Consider the following 14,364-nt stretch of genomic DNA (forward strand, 5'->3'; position numbering starts at 1 on the left):
CGCGACATGTTCACCAGCTCCTGGAACCACGGCTGGTTGAGCCATTTGGAGGCTACCAGAACCAACGCACATCTTTCCCCCCTGATCTTTTGCAGCACCAGCGGCATTAGCTTGATCGGAGGAAAAGCATACTTCCGACTCTTCGGCCAGCGGCTCGACAGTGCGTCTCCCTCTAGAGGGGCTGTCGTCAATGCGAAGTACAGCGGACAGTGGGCGTTCTCCTGCAATGCAAAGAGGTCGATCTCCGCTTTGCCAAACAGATTCCAGATCATGTTTACCGTCTGTGGATGAAGCCTCCACTCCCCGTGCACAATGCCATCCCTGGACAGCATGTCCGCGCCGCAATTCAAACTGGCCGGCACGTGCACTGCTCGAATCGACAGAAGTACTCTGTCTGTCCATAATAACAGCCGCCTCGCTAGCTCCTGAAGGGATCACGAACGTAAACCTCCCTTGCGATTTATGTATGCCACCACCGCTGTGTTGTTCGTTCTGATGAGAACATAACGGTCTTTCACAAACAGGAGGAAGACCCGCAGCGCTAGATGAACCGCTTCCATCTCCAAGCAGTTTATATGCCAGCGCGTCTGGTCTCCTGTCCACGTACCGAACTCCCCAGCCTGACAGTGACGCATCCGTAGTGACCACTACGCGTCTGACCACTCTGCCCAAAGCAGCCCCCTGCTCGAAAATGGTCGTGTCGAACCAAGGCGCTAGAGTCTCCAGACATGAACGCGTTATAATAAGGCGTTCCGTTCCCGCTCTCCACGCCCGCGGCTGTACTCGTCTCTGAAACCAGTGTTGAAGCGATCTCATGTGCAACAGGCCCATCCTGCAGACGGAGGCTGCAGCTGCTATCAGACCGAGTAGCCTCTGAAACGTTTTTAAGGGGATGGCTCTGCCTTGAACGAATAGGGCTAATGTACTCTGAATCGACTGGATTCTCGACTTTGACAGCTTCGTGATCATAGTGCGTGAGTCCAGCACCATACCGAGGAATGTGATGGACTGGCACGGTTGAAGCGCGCTCTTCTGCATGTTCACAGACAGTCCCAAACCTGTCAGGTGGGTGAGGAGTCTGTGTTTGTGTTCCTCGAGGACAGTCTCCGACCGCGCAATGACTAACCAGTCGTCGAGATAGTTCAGAATGCGCATTCCACTGAGCTTCAGGGGAGCAAGCGCTGCATTCATGCACATTGTAAATAAACGGGGTGCCAGGGCCAGCCCGAACGGCAACACTTTGAACTGGTATGCAACACCCTCGAATGCAAAACGAAGGAAGCGCCTGTGATGCGGGGCTATCTGAATGTGTGAAGTATGCATCCTTTAGATCCACTGCAATGAAGTAATCGTCGGGCTGAATGTACTCGAGGATCTGCCCCACTGTTATCATTTTGAATAAGCGTTTCGCTAGCGCTTTGTTCAGTAATCTCAGATCCAAAATGGGGCGCATACCTCCGTCCTTCTCTGGTACTAGAAAATAACGGCTGTAGAAACCGGAATTCTTTCGCTCTTCGGGTACTATCTCTACTGCTTGATTGGGCGGGAGAGGGGAGATTTCTGCCCGAAGTAACGGAGCGCTCTGTTATGACACCCCTGTCATAATCGCACCGCCGAAACGGGATGGTCTGCGAGCGAATTGGAGTGTATAGCCGCGTTTTATCGTGTTTAACACCCAATGAGATGCCGTCGGTAGCGTCGACCACACGCTCAGGTGGTTCGATAATGAGGGCTTTACTGAATGCTGCGGCGGAGGCTGAGCGCCAGCCACCGGGGAAGCATTGACCGCTACATGAAAGACAGGTGACTCGTCCGCGGCTCTTTGCACGGGGACATAAATAGCCACCTTCTCGGGTTTCCCCGAGCTTCCGCTCTGCGAAACGTCTCCCGGGGACGTTTTCGCGAGATTCAGCGAGATTCAGGCTATGTTTACACGGAAACGATCTGAAGAGAAAACGCAAAAGTGGCGTTGCGTTATCACTTTTTATTCTGCGTTTAGACGAGTGTTATGGGGGGGAAATCTGTGTGCATATTGTGACGCAAAAGTGTGTGAAATTAGATTTAGTATGCACTCCAGGTGGCTAGGTGGCACTGTGAAGCACTGCCACACAACAACACCAATATCTGAGAATATTTTGTACAACTGCTGAAAAGACTCTAGTATATTTATCAGAGCTGCTAGGGCAACTTGAAGGTCCGACGTATGGAAATAATCCGACATGTTGGTTGTTATTTTCCTGTACTGGCGCGTGCCTGTGACGTAAACGCGTACGCGACGAGAGCCACTGTGAGCAGATTTGCGTTTTTTAGACGGCAACGTGGCGGTGGAGCGTTTTTAAGATTTCCACTCTGGAGGGTGGTTTCACTTTTTTGCGTTTTTAAGCCCCAAAAGCACTGTCACCGTGTAAACGAAAGGCATATCTGATCAAATATTTTTGCGTTTTCACCCGGAATCGTCCTCATACTCCTATGTGTTACAAATTTAATGAAAGTTAATGCAGGTTCCCTGATTGTGAGAAGTAAGACATGTGATTAGTTAGTGAGACATGCTTGTAGTTATTGTGGAGACAGGAATCTTAAGTCTGTGTGTCCCTGAAGGATACATGTATCGAAAAAGAAAAAAGAAGCCTTCTACGCCTGTAAAAATCTACAATCTACAATCTTCTCTCCAAACAGCTTGTGCTGCAAAGCTCCCCCAACCTGTTATCATTCCTATTAATAAATTCATTACAATTTAGAGAGTAGGCTACATGATTGTTTTATGGCTTGAAGTTTCTCAGTTTTAATGTTGTCTGTTGAGTGTCCAGCAGATGGCGCCAAAACCCCATTCAAACTGATGACTAAAATCTTCCGCTGAATCAAACAGCTTTAGACGCTTTTATTTATGCAATAGGTCTACTTTATTAATTTGCTCATGTAGCAGACCCCTCCCGAATGATGGACAAAACTTTCATAATAATCAAATGGTTAGGTGTAAGTGGTTCCAAGCTCTTGGGGTCGTTCAGGTTATCCACTGTAAGAGGACGACTATTAACTATTGCCATGGCTTCATAAAACAAAGTGTGCAGTGAAGCATCACTGAGCCTGCCTGATGTGAGGGAAGCTGTAGCATTAAGAACACTCCTTACAGTTTTGATTTGACGCTCCCATACACCACCTGCATGACTGGAATGAGGGGGATTCAAAACAAAATCACACTGTTTATCTGCAAAAAAAGCAGTAAGCCTTTCTGGATCAAGTTGCTGTAATGCTGAGTTCAGTTCGTTCTTAGCACCAACGAAATTGGTACCTTGGTCGCATCTGATCTGCCATACTGTGCCTCTAATAGCAATGAAGCATCGTAAACTGTTGATGAAAGCATCCGTGGACATATCTTCCAACATTTCTATATGAACGTCTCTTGAACAAAAGCAAGTTAGAAGTAGACCATACCTTTTGTGCTGTTTTCTTCCTTCTGTAGTCATGAAAGGACCAAAGCAATCCATACCACAATACACAAATGGTGCGGAAGACTCTACACGTTCTACAGGAAGATCACTCATCCGTTGTCCTTTAACAGATTTTCTCAACTTTCTACAAGTTGTGAATGTAAGATGTGACAGCTCTGTTCATTCCAGGTATCCAATAGCCTGAAGATCTGATAGCATTAATCGTGAAACCTTTCCCTTGATGCTTAACACTTTCATGATGGTGTGCAATTATCAGCTTAGTTACATGATGTTCTTTGGGAAGAAGAACTTGTGGGTACTTGAACGCATGAGTGCATGACGAGTGACTTAATCTTCCTCCCACCTTAATCAAACCATACGTATCTATGAAGGTGTCTAGATGATGAAGTCTGTTATGACCTGGAAGTTGTTTACCTTGACTCAGGACATCCATTTCTTTCTGATACACTTGTTTCTGCACTCCTTTTAGATTCAAGCTTCTTGCATGTTCTTGTTCACTCACAGATGCTGGTGAATTAGACTTATCCTTCTTAATCCTTCTCAAAAGACGTGGTATGGCCTTGACTGCATTAGACCAGGATGAAAACTTAGACAAATGGTCTACAAGCTCTTTACTTTCTGTGGTTTCTGTTTGAAACGTCTGAACTTTTCTAACTTCTGGATCACCTACTGGAAGTTCTGGTAGAACATCTACACTTTCTATTTCCTTCTTCCACAGGAACAACAGACCTGAAAACCAGTTAGATGAGAGCAATTCATGTATTGTTCTACCTCTTGAAGCATTGTCTGCAGGGTTATCATCCGTTGGGACGTACAGCCATTGTTTCAATGCTGTATTTTGACGTGTCTTTTGAACTCTGTTGGCGACAAATGTATGAAAACGACGAGCATCATTATTTATGTATACCAAAACCACTTTTGAGTCAGTCCAAAAGAATTCATCGACATTGGTGAGGTCAAGCTCTTCTCTGAGCATGTTGCTCATTTTGACTGATACCACAGCTGCCGTCAACTCTAATCTTGGTATCGTAGTGATCTTTACAGGAGTAACCCGGGCTTTACCAATGAGGAAAGTGCAATGAATCTCATCCCTCTCACTGATCATTCTCATATACGAACACTGACCGGAACCACAGGTACTTGAATCAGAGAAATGATGTACCTCTGTCTTCAAAATTTTGCCAAAATTAGCAGGTGCATAACATTGTGGTATGTCAACCTTTTCCAGATTGCCAAAGTCCTTCTGCCATTTCTCCCACCAGGGGCTGAGAGCAAGAGACAGTCGATCATCCCAGCTTGTACCCTTGTGACATATTTCTTGTAAGATCCTCTTACCATTGAGAACATAAGGAGCTACAAAGCCCAAAGGATTATATATGTAGGCAACAGTTGACAATATGCCGCGACGTGTTGTAGGTTGACCTTTTAATGGTATGTGGAATTTGAAGCTATCACTCTGTATGTTCCAGTGAATACCCAAAGCTCTCTCAAGTGGCATGTCATTGAAGGTAAGATCCTTGGTCTCAAACTTTACAGCACGTTCTGATGCTGGTATGCTCTGCAGCACAGTGTGTTTTCATTAGACACAAATTTGTGAAGTCGAAGACCTCCTTTTTCACACAACTCCCGTGCTTCTTTTGCTAGCTGAATAGCTTGTTCCACTGTCTCTACGCTTGGGACTCCATCATCAACGTAAAAGTCTCTTATGATGAACTGGGCGGCTAATGAGTGTGACTGACAATGCTCACTGGCTAAATATCTTAGTCCATAATTTGCGCACCCAGTTAAAGAAACAGCACCGAAGATATGAACTTTAATTCTGTAATCTTGAAGCTGTGAATCTGTGTCTCCGTTCTGCCACCATAAGAAGCGCAAGTAGTCTCTGTCATTTTCCTGAACATGAAATTGGTGAAACATTTTTTCGATATCACATATTACAGTTATAGGTTGCCTTCGGAACCTGACAAGGACTCCTGTGAGATTGTTTATCATGTCTGGCCCTGTTAACAAATGTTCGTTGAGACTTGTGCCTTTAAATTTAGCGGAACAATCAAACACGACACGTAACTTGTCTGGCTTTTTCGGATGGTAAATGCCATGATGAGGTATGTACCACTTTTCACCATCAGTTCCATCATCAATCACCGTTTCTACATCACCTCTTTCAATGATATCATTCATGTAAGCAATGTAGTCTGCCTTGTATCTCTCATCTTTACAGAACTTTTTGTTCAAGTGATTGAATCTGACTTTGGCAAGCTCTCTGTTATTTGGTAAGTATGGACGTTGTTTAAATGGAAGTGTCATTTCATAATGTCCTTGAGCATTTCTCTTTATGCCTTCTTTGAGTTTGTCCACAAACACAATATCATCCTGTGAAATTGTCTTATCACCTACAGCGACACCTTTAAAGTCAGCCTCGAGCACACTGTTTATTTTGGTTTTGAGTGGTGGTTGTACCCATTTGTTTTTGTGTGCAGATCTCAGAGCCTAGGCTGCCTACAGAGACGCGGTTTTTGGACGGCATGCTTATGGGGCGGGCAGCTAGCGGATCATTAGGAAAGATTAGACATTTATTTTTGGGCCTGAAATCACTGATACAACCTTTAAAGTTTAATAGGCTTGTATCATCTATTTTGACTCAAATAATGTGTTTCTAACAGCAAATACTCAGAATAAAGTGAGATGATCTGCTGATGATCCTGAATGGCTTTTTGAATGAGTGTTGATATTCTGAGGCTCATCAATATTAACAGATTTGATTAACAGTGCTGAAAACACTCTTTATTTCATGACAATAGTTCCTGTTTTCACCTCATTTATTATGCTGATGTCTTCAGATCTCCTGTAAATTGACACGTAAAGCTCATTTCATTGGTGTCAGCAGACTGAGGGGATTTGTTGACTACAAATATGGAAGTATTTTTCAGTCTTCATCTTTAAATTGCTTTTATGTCCATCGTTTATATTTGGAAGACAATGTTTCATGTCTAGATATCTGCCAATATTTTAATGAAGCAGGACAATGTTCTGGTTAGCAATAACAGAAATTGTGAATTAGCATCAGTTATGATAGACATAAATAGGGTTGCAACGTATCGTAGTTGATCCGTGATCCGTTCAGATTAAGTTCGGCGTTACGTCGAATCAATGACAATCAAAGTGTTGGGAAAACACTTCTTGAATGCAGTTGGCATAGTTGCCTTAAGTGTTTCTTTTGGGAGCCAGATAATAAGAGGGCGCAAGACCTCCTCCATTTTATCAATCCAGAATTAGATAACCTTACTGGCAACACTCTGAGACACATTAAACTGCCTACCAGAGGTTCCTCGGCTTCGCAAATTTTTATAGACGATTTATACACAACTACAGTATCTTGACAGCTCCTCTGACCTCCCTGTTAAAAGGAAAGCCGAAGATGTTACTTTGGACCCCAGAAGCGGAGCTTGCCTTTAATTCACTCAAGGCCGCATTCACCACTGCACCCTTGCTCCACCATCCAGATCCAGAGAGGGTATTTGTGGTGGAAGTAGATGCCTCCACTACTGGGGTAGGAGGAATTCTATCCCAGTACTCTGACTCATTCTCCAAGACCATACCTTGCGCGTTCTTTTCCAAGAAGTTATCTACAGCAGAAAGCAACTACGACATTGGAAACTGGGAGCTTCTGGCTGTGAAACTTGCCTTAGAGGAATGGAGGCATTGGTTAGAGGGGGCGAAACATCCATTCCTAGTACTTACCGACCACAAGAACCTCCAGTACTTGAGAGATGCTAAAAGACTCAATCCACGTCAGGCCCGATGGGCACTATTCTTCACCCGTTTCCATTTCAGAATCTCATATCGTCCAGGCTCAAAGAATACTAGAGCGGATGCCCTCTCTCGCATCCATGCCCACAATAAAATTGTCAGTAGTTCCCGTGTGGCATGTGAAGACATCGACGCACAAAAGGAATACATTTAAAAATATTTACAGGCACTTTTCTCTGAAAACTTTTCTCTGAAAAGTGCCATGGCTGCTGGTTGCGTGTTAATGCATGCGCGTGTGTGTATAAGTTCATCCCGTGGTTGGCGGTAGGTGAACTTTTGCTCATCCCCTGCGGGGGATTGTTCCGTGTGTGCGTATTCTGTGAATTGATGAGTTTAACACCAGAATAGTGGTTGACTATGTGGCTACACAATGTCTTGTTTGCGAGGGGCAATCTTCAGGAGGGGGATCCTGGGGAGTTTACACGGGATCTCTAGTCAGAGCGGCGCCCTTTGGTCACATGCCGGTACAACCGGACACTGCTTTGTGTATTCATTGGTAATTTAAGCAAATGGCAGCCACCCATTTGCTGGTGACCCGATCAGAGAACAGTGGAGCTATGTTTGTAGATTAGATTGTCAGTAATTGAATCAAAATGGCAAAACTGGCCATCTGCTTGCGGTTACAACTTCTGTGATTTTAACTCACACACAGACATCAAGAATCAGCATATGAATCGCTACAATGGTGACATGCTTCATGGTGCAATGCATTCTGGGAGCCATGGATAAGTTTCGTATGATGCACCCAGAATGCATTGCACCATGAAGCATCTCACCATTGTTGAGATTCATATGCTGATTCTTGATGTCTGTGTGTGAGTAAAAATCGCAGAAGTCCAAAATGTGAAAATGGTGTTTTAAAAATCATTTGATGTTCTGATAAAAATGTGCTGGATCTCTTGCTGTAGAATCACAACAATAAAACAAAATGGATAACAAATCATCCGTATAAAGCTCAAACACAATGATTTCATTCTTATCATCAATCAGTTTATAGCATCTGATTGCATTTTCTCTTGCTGTTCTCAACATAACAATAAGATACAACTGAGCAGAGAAAAAATGATGTTAAAAAGTCAATAGCCCAACTAAAGCAAACACTTATCACCATAAATGTAACATCAAACCAAACTATAATTTTCAATAAATAATCAACATCTTAACCTCTGTTCATTTTCTATAAGAACTTCTGTAGATGTCTACCAGAAATAAAGTAAACCTGGTTGGTAATAATAGAAGCTGGTAATGCTGTTTGTGGAGTTGTTTAATCAGATCTTGGGAGATTTCGTGTATTTTATCTTCAGTTGATTTCATCTAAGGCTGTGACTGGAAGTAGTTATTGTGTTTCTCTTTTCTTCAGTGATTCTACTTGTTAACAGCAGGTGTTCATCAATAATGCTCAATCATTATTCAATCACTTAATTATCTCATTAACTCCAACACTGATTCAGTGTTACATTTAACAGCCTGTAGTGTGCACACTGAGCAGTGTTCATTTCATCTGGGCAAACCCATGTGGGGCCTACATGGAAACCGGGGACAAAACTGGCTGGGTCCCAGTTAGATAGCCCAGGTCAAACCCATGTGGGCCCCACATGGCTGCGCTGGCTGGGATTCTCAGTGATTAGAGTACTGTAAATGAAGTACACAGAGAAAGTGCAACTATACAATAGTTCACCAAACACCACACAAGACCAATGCTGCAGACTGAGGAAAATATCATTGATTTCTCTCCATATACCAAAATCAGTCAACATGTCAATATGGAGAATCACAACAAAACATCTCCCAGTTGTCCTGCTACTACAGTAGTGTGCATAACACTGTTAGCTCAACAAACAACAGACACACGTAAAATACTGTATCCAGTACAGGTTACAATTACAGTAAATAACAACAACAAACTTAAAGAATAATCTGAAAAAAGGCAGGTGAACCTATCCGCTGGATTTTTATAGTGCTTAACCCTGATTGGTGTGTCTGCAGTTTAGCAGTCATGTGTGTGTGCTCCTGACGGCTGTGTTTAACAGATTGCCTCATAGGTGTGGTCATTTGACAGTCAGTGCTTTGGAATTGCAAGGAAGTGACATCATGATATACTTCTGTGTCTGATGTATACAAGTGTGTTTAGTGTTTTGCAAATCACTGTGTGAAGCTGACAATTTGCTTACAGTTGTGCAAATCTAGCCTTGTGTTTTGCTCCTTGAGTGTAAGGTTCTGCTAATTGTGGGAAGAGTTTAATTTTAGCATGTAAGCAATCATAAAAAAACTGTATTTATATTTGTAAAACACAATACACTGCATTACTCCACTGCATTTTCGCTCAAATTGACCTTTGTACTTGCACATTGGTTTGTTTGCGAGTCGAGTTTTCCTTTGCAAAGCAGATCGAGTTTGTTTGCAAAATGCTGGATTTGTTTGTTTAATTATGGCACAATATTAACTCCATAAATGTTTTTCTAGAAACAAACTTTGTTGTATTATTTTCATGTTAACACTGTGAAGCTCCTTTGGTACAGTCTGTATTGTAAAAAGCGCTATATAAATAAATGGGTGACTTGACTCTAGTCGGACACTGTCCGGGGGTTTCAGCTGATTCTGCATGTAAAATCGCGAAGAGTGAAAATGATGAAAGTTATGACGGTATACAGACAGAAGGCTGTTATCATTTTACATCATCTTACCTGAGCATTGATAATCAAATGGTAAGCAAACACTGCTGAATTTGCAGTTTGTATATCTGCAGTCCTGGCTGCGGTTTCCCTCTTTGAATGACAAAAATAGATTATTAATACCAGCTAATACAGACAAATATTTACTTCCTAACACGCAGGCGCAGAAAGCATGACTGTCGCCTTTAGTCCTTTTAATGTGTTCATGCTGTGTTCTCCATTTTTTTATTCAGTCTCTAATATATGATCTGACTCAAGTGTGTATGATCTGAAAGCATTGTTTGTTTTTGAGCCCAGGTGAAATGGTTTTGAAGCGATTGTTCGGCTTTGCCATAAGAGTCAAGGGTTTTGTGAGTTTAGTTTGAAAATGTGGCTTTGTGTTTAATGCTGTGAGAAAATTTGTGAAGGTTTCAAGAAATGTGTCTTAGCAATTGTGAAAAACTGTAGGGTTTCCACCTTAGAGATAATCACCATATTTATAATGAAACCATTATATTTATATATGTATTTGTTAATACTGTAAAGTTATTTTTAATTATAATGGGATCTCCATCAATGCTTTCAAAATATTAACTTTTAAAAAATAATTTTGTTTGTGATTTTAAAATATTTGAATGACAGTATAGGCTATATATTGAACAAAAATTAATGATTTTATAATGAATTTTATCATTATTTAATTCTATTTATTGTTTTTTTACATGTATGTGGGGTCAAAGGCCCACCATGCAACTTCATACATTTAAAATATTTTTAAACAAACAAACCACTTTTATAATTCATTTTCACACAAAATCCGTTGCTCCATCAATGTTCAATAAAAACATATATTTTATTTCTGCAATAATCGTTTTTTCACTACTAGCATGAGCTGATGTGCCTTTAACCCTATTGTACCCTAATCCTTGTTTGAAGTTTGAGTTTTTAATTTATTTACCTCTACTTTTCTATGTAAAAATACTTATTTTTTATGTTATATTTGGCATAGTAAAAAGTATTCATGAAAGTATTCATTCATTTTACACAGTATTATGTAAATTCATTCTAGTAAGTTGAAGCAGCCAAAACCTCACAATTTGGCATTAATTTGGTGAGATATATGAAAAATATACAAAACGGATAGGAATAAAACAATAAACTTCACAAGAACTCAATAAAAATAAATTGTAACAAACAGATAAGAATAAACAATGTACAATGATGGCATCAACAAAGCTTGCATTACAATTATCTGACTTTGAAGTGTGTGTGTGTGTGTGTGTGTGTGTGTGTGTGTGTGTGTGTGTGTGTGTGTGTGTGTGTGTGTGTGTGTGTGTGTGTGTGTGTGTGTGTGTGTGTTTTGCACAGAGGCTGATGATTTTGCCCACATTTCACTCTCCAGTCCAGTGTGTGGCGGTAAGTCACGATCGTTTGTTTGCCGACCGCCATTAAACCTCAGAGGAAGAAGATTCATTTTCAGCTTGATCTCTGGTGTTTTGTCGTGCTACTGGCGTGATAAAAACTGTTATAACTGTACGTTAAGTCTATGGAAAGATGCCACATTTGAGTCTTCACATTCAAATGTGGCTTTTGTATATTCTCACACTCTATATAGTCGTGACTAGAAGTTTTGAATCGAGCAGGAATATCTGGAGTTGCTGAACTGAACTGAGAAGATGGTGTTTGTTAAAGAGGAGATTGAGGAGGACTCGAGTGAAACAGAACCCTGGAGAATAAAACACGAGGAACAAGCAGGTTGGTGTCTATTCTAGATTTATCTTTAATAACTTGTGGTACAGTAAGCTAACAGAGCTTAAGACACACGGTATCCGTGGAAAAGGGTATCTTACAAAAAGCTTTCAATTCCAGATAGATGCTGTTCTTTTCAATTAAATAGTTATCAAATAATACTGAAATACAAATGTAAATAACTGTTTTCAACAATGATAATAATTATAATTGTTTCTTGAGCATCAAATCATCATATTTGAGTGATTTCTGAAGGATCATGTGACTGAGTAATGATGCTGAAAATTCAGCTTTGATCACAGGAATAAATTACACTTTACTATATATTCACATAGAAAACAGCTGTTTTACTTTGTAATATTTCACAATATTACTTCTATTTTTTTAAAAAAAGACATTAAAAAAAGTGTTTATTTGTATTTATAAAAACCCGAATAAGTTGGCAAAACAAAACAAAAAATTGGTTATTAATTAGTTACATCAAAATGTTTACGTTAAGATGTTCAAACAACCAAAAAAAAAAAATACACATAATAGAAACTCGCCTAAATTACCATAGCAAAACATTAAACACTACTAAATCCCCTGCTTAACATTAATCTTGCGCACAAAAACATATAACACTTAATTACACACATATTACTTTTGAGTGTCATTGTAAAGCATGCTGGGAAATAGAAATCCCAGCCCAATTTCAGATCAATTTTAAGTTTGTCTAAATTAAAAGAAAAAAATAATAAAACTCCAAACAATGAAACAATTCATATTGCTTAAAATGTCTCAGTTTTGTGAACTCAAAATAAAGTTCTAAATACTCATAAAAGTTAATTTGTTTGAACTAATTTGTTTAAATTAAGTTTAACCTATTCAAACCATTTAATTATTTAGGGCGTTAGGGTTTACAGTGTAGCCTGATCCGTGTGAACGGCGATTGTATCGACAACATTGTCGTCTGTACGCTAAACTTTTAAAAAAATGCACAACTAAAACTTTTCTGTTTTAAGTACATCAGTGTTGTTTAAACTTACCCTAATTTCCCAATTGTTTTTCATCTTTCATTTCGATTTCATTTTAGGCCTGATAAAAGTGAAAGAGGAAAGACAAGATCTGAATGAAGTGGAGGAGAAACATCAGTACCAGAAAGCTCACGATGTCATCGCTGGTGAAACATTGCTGAGTTTTATCAAAACTGAAAACAGTGGCTCACAAAGCAGCGTTAAAAAACCCAAAGTCAAAAGCCCTTTCGCCTGCTCTCAGTGTGGAAACACTTTCACACGCAAAAGAAGCCTCACGAATCACATGCTAATTCATGCTGGAATAAAGTCTTTCGTCTGCACTGAGTGTGGAAAGAGTTTTACACAGAAAGCATACCTTAATGCACATTTGGTCATCCACACTTCAGAAAAGCCTTTCACCTGCCGTCAGTGTGGAAACTCTTTCAAACGCAAAGTAAGCTTGGAGAATCACATGTTAAGTCATACGGGAAAAAAGCCGTTCGCCTGTTCTCAGTGTGGAAACTGTTTCACACGTAAAGTAAGCTTGGAGAATCACATGTCAAGACATACGGGAAAAAAAGCGTTCGCCTGCTCTCAGTGTGGAAACTCTTTCACATCCAAAAGAAGCCTTAAGAATCACATGCGAGTTCATGCTGGAATAAAGCCTTTCGTCTGCACTGAGTGTGGAAAGAGTTTTAAACGGAAAGGACACCTTAATGCACATTTGGTAATTCACGCTTCAGTAAAGCCTTTCACCTGCCGTCAGTGTGGAAACTCTTTCACACGTAAAGTAAGCTTGGAGAATCACATGTTAAGTCATACTGGAAAAAAGCCGTTCGCCTGTTCTCAGTGTGGAAACTCTTACGCGTTTAAAGACAGCCTGAGGCAGCACAGGTTAACTCATTCTGGGATAAAGCCTTTCAGCTGCTCTCAGTGTGGAAAGAGTTTCACCCGTAAATCAGGATTTAATAAACACATGATAATTCACACTGAAGAGATGCCTTACGTATGTCATCTGTGTGGGAAGAGTTTTAAATGGAGAACGAGTCTCACAGCTCATCTGGTTCATTTTCACTCTGGACCAAAGCTATTTAACTGTGATCGCTGCAGTAAAACATTTGCTTTGCCATCGCTATTGAAGAACCACCAGAGAGTTCATATAACAGAGAAGCCTCACATCTGTCCTGTTTGTGGAAGGCAATTTCAAAGGGTTTACTATTTTAAAAGGCACCAGCAAACACACGAGAGTGTGAAAGACTCATGTGCTGTGTAGGGATGGATATCGGTAAGCTTTTAATGGGGTTTTGATGGACTCCATCTGTGTTTTGATCGTGGTTCTGAATCCCATCTAGGTGTAGTATTTTGACAAAAGCACGATGTTGCTTTTTTTATGAAATATACCCACATTCAACTGTTGATAAAAAAAATGCATTAAGCTTGAATAAAACAGTAGAAAACCCAAGGGGTCTGTTCTTTCTTTTGATATATTGCATACACAATATTCTGGGGAGCATTTTTGTGAAAATGATAAAAAATGTGTGCGGTTGCTGGCAACTTTTTTCAAAAACGCTGGCGGGAAAGAGTAAAAAAAAACAATATTAACGTTGCTTTATATTATATTTTGTGTTTAATATATAATATGTATTAAATGTAAACCAACGCTCTTTAAAAACTTTAATTTTTGTTGCATCCACCTATAACCCTAAACTC

The 14,364-nt window shown here is 40.4% G+C and overlaps 2 protein-coding genes across 5 annotated transcripts in view; one reads left to right on the top strand and one right to left on the bottom strand.

Moving 5' to 3' along the window:
• The window catches only part of LOC143714421 (uncharacterized), a 318,101-nt gene that overhangs the window by 211,355 nt on the left and 92,382 nt on the right, over positions 1-14,364 (bottom strand). The gene's annotated exons all lie outside the window — the stretch shown is intronic.
• Positions 11,379-14,364, top strand: part of LOC143714435 (uncharacterized) — a 280,655-nt gene continuing 277,669 nt past the window's right edge. The window contains exons 1-3 of one of the 2 annotated variants that reach the window (XM_077205631.1): positions 11,379-11,443; positions 11,526-11,665; positions 12,735-14,116. In XM_077205631.1, coding sequence (XP_077061746.1) covers positions 11,587-11,665; positions 12,735-13,927 — 1,272 coding nt within the window. In that variant the 5' untranslated portion in view covers positions 11,379-11,443; positions 11,526-11,586 and the 3' untranslated portion in view covers positions 13,928-14,116. Of the gene's footprint in view, positions 11,444-11,525; positions 11,666-12,734; positions 14,117-14,364 lie in introns of those variants that run through there. The other variant, XM_077205630.1, reaches the window with a different exon arrangement.

The sequence above is a fragment of the Siphateles boraxobius genome, unplaced genomic scaffold (genome assembly GCF_051911475.1).
Source record: "Siphateles boraxobius isolate OS27281-9 unplaced genomic scaffold, OSU_SipBor_1 54, whole genome shotgun sequence".
Taxonomy (NCBI): domain Eukaryota; kingdom Metazoa; phylum Chordata; class Actinopteri; order Cypriniformes; family Leuciscidae; genus Siphateles; species Siphateles boraxobius.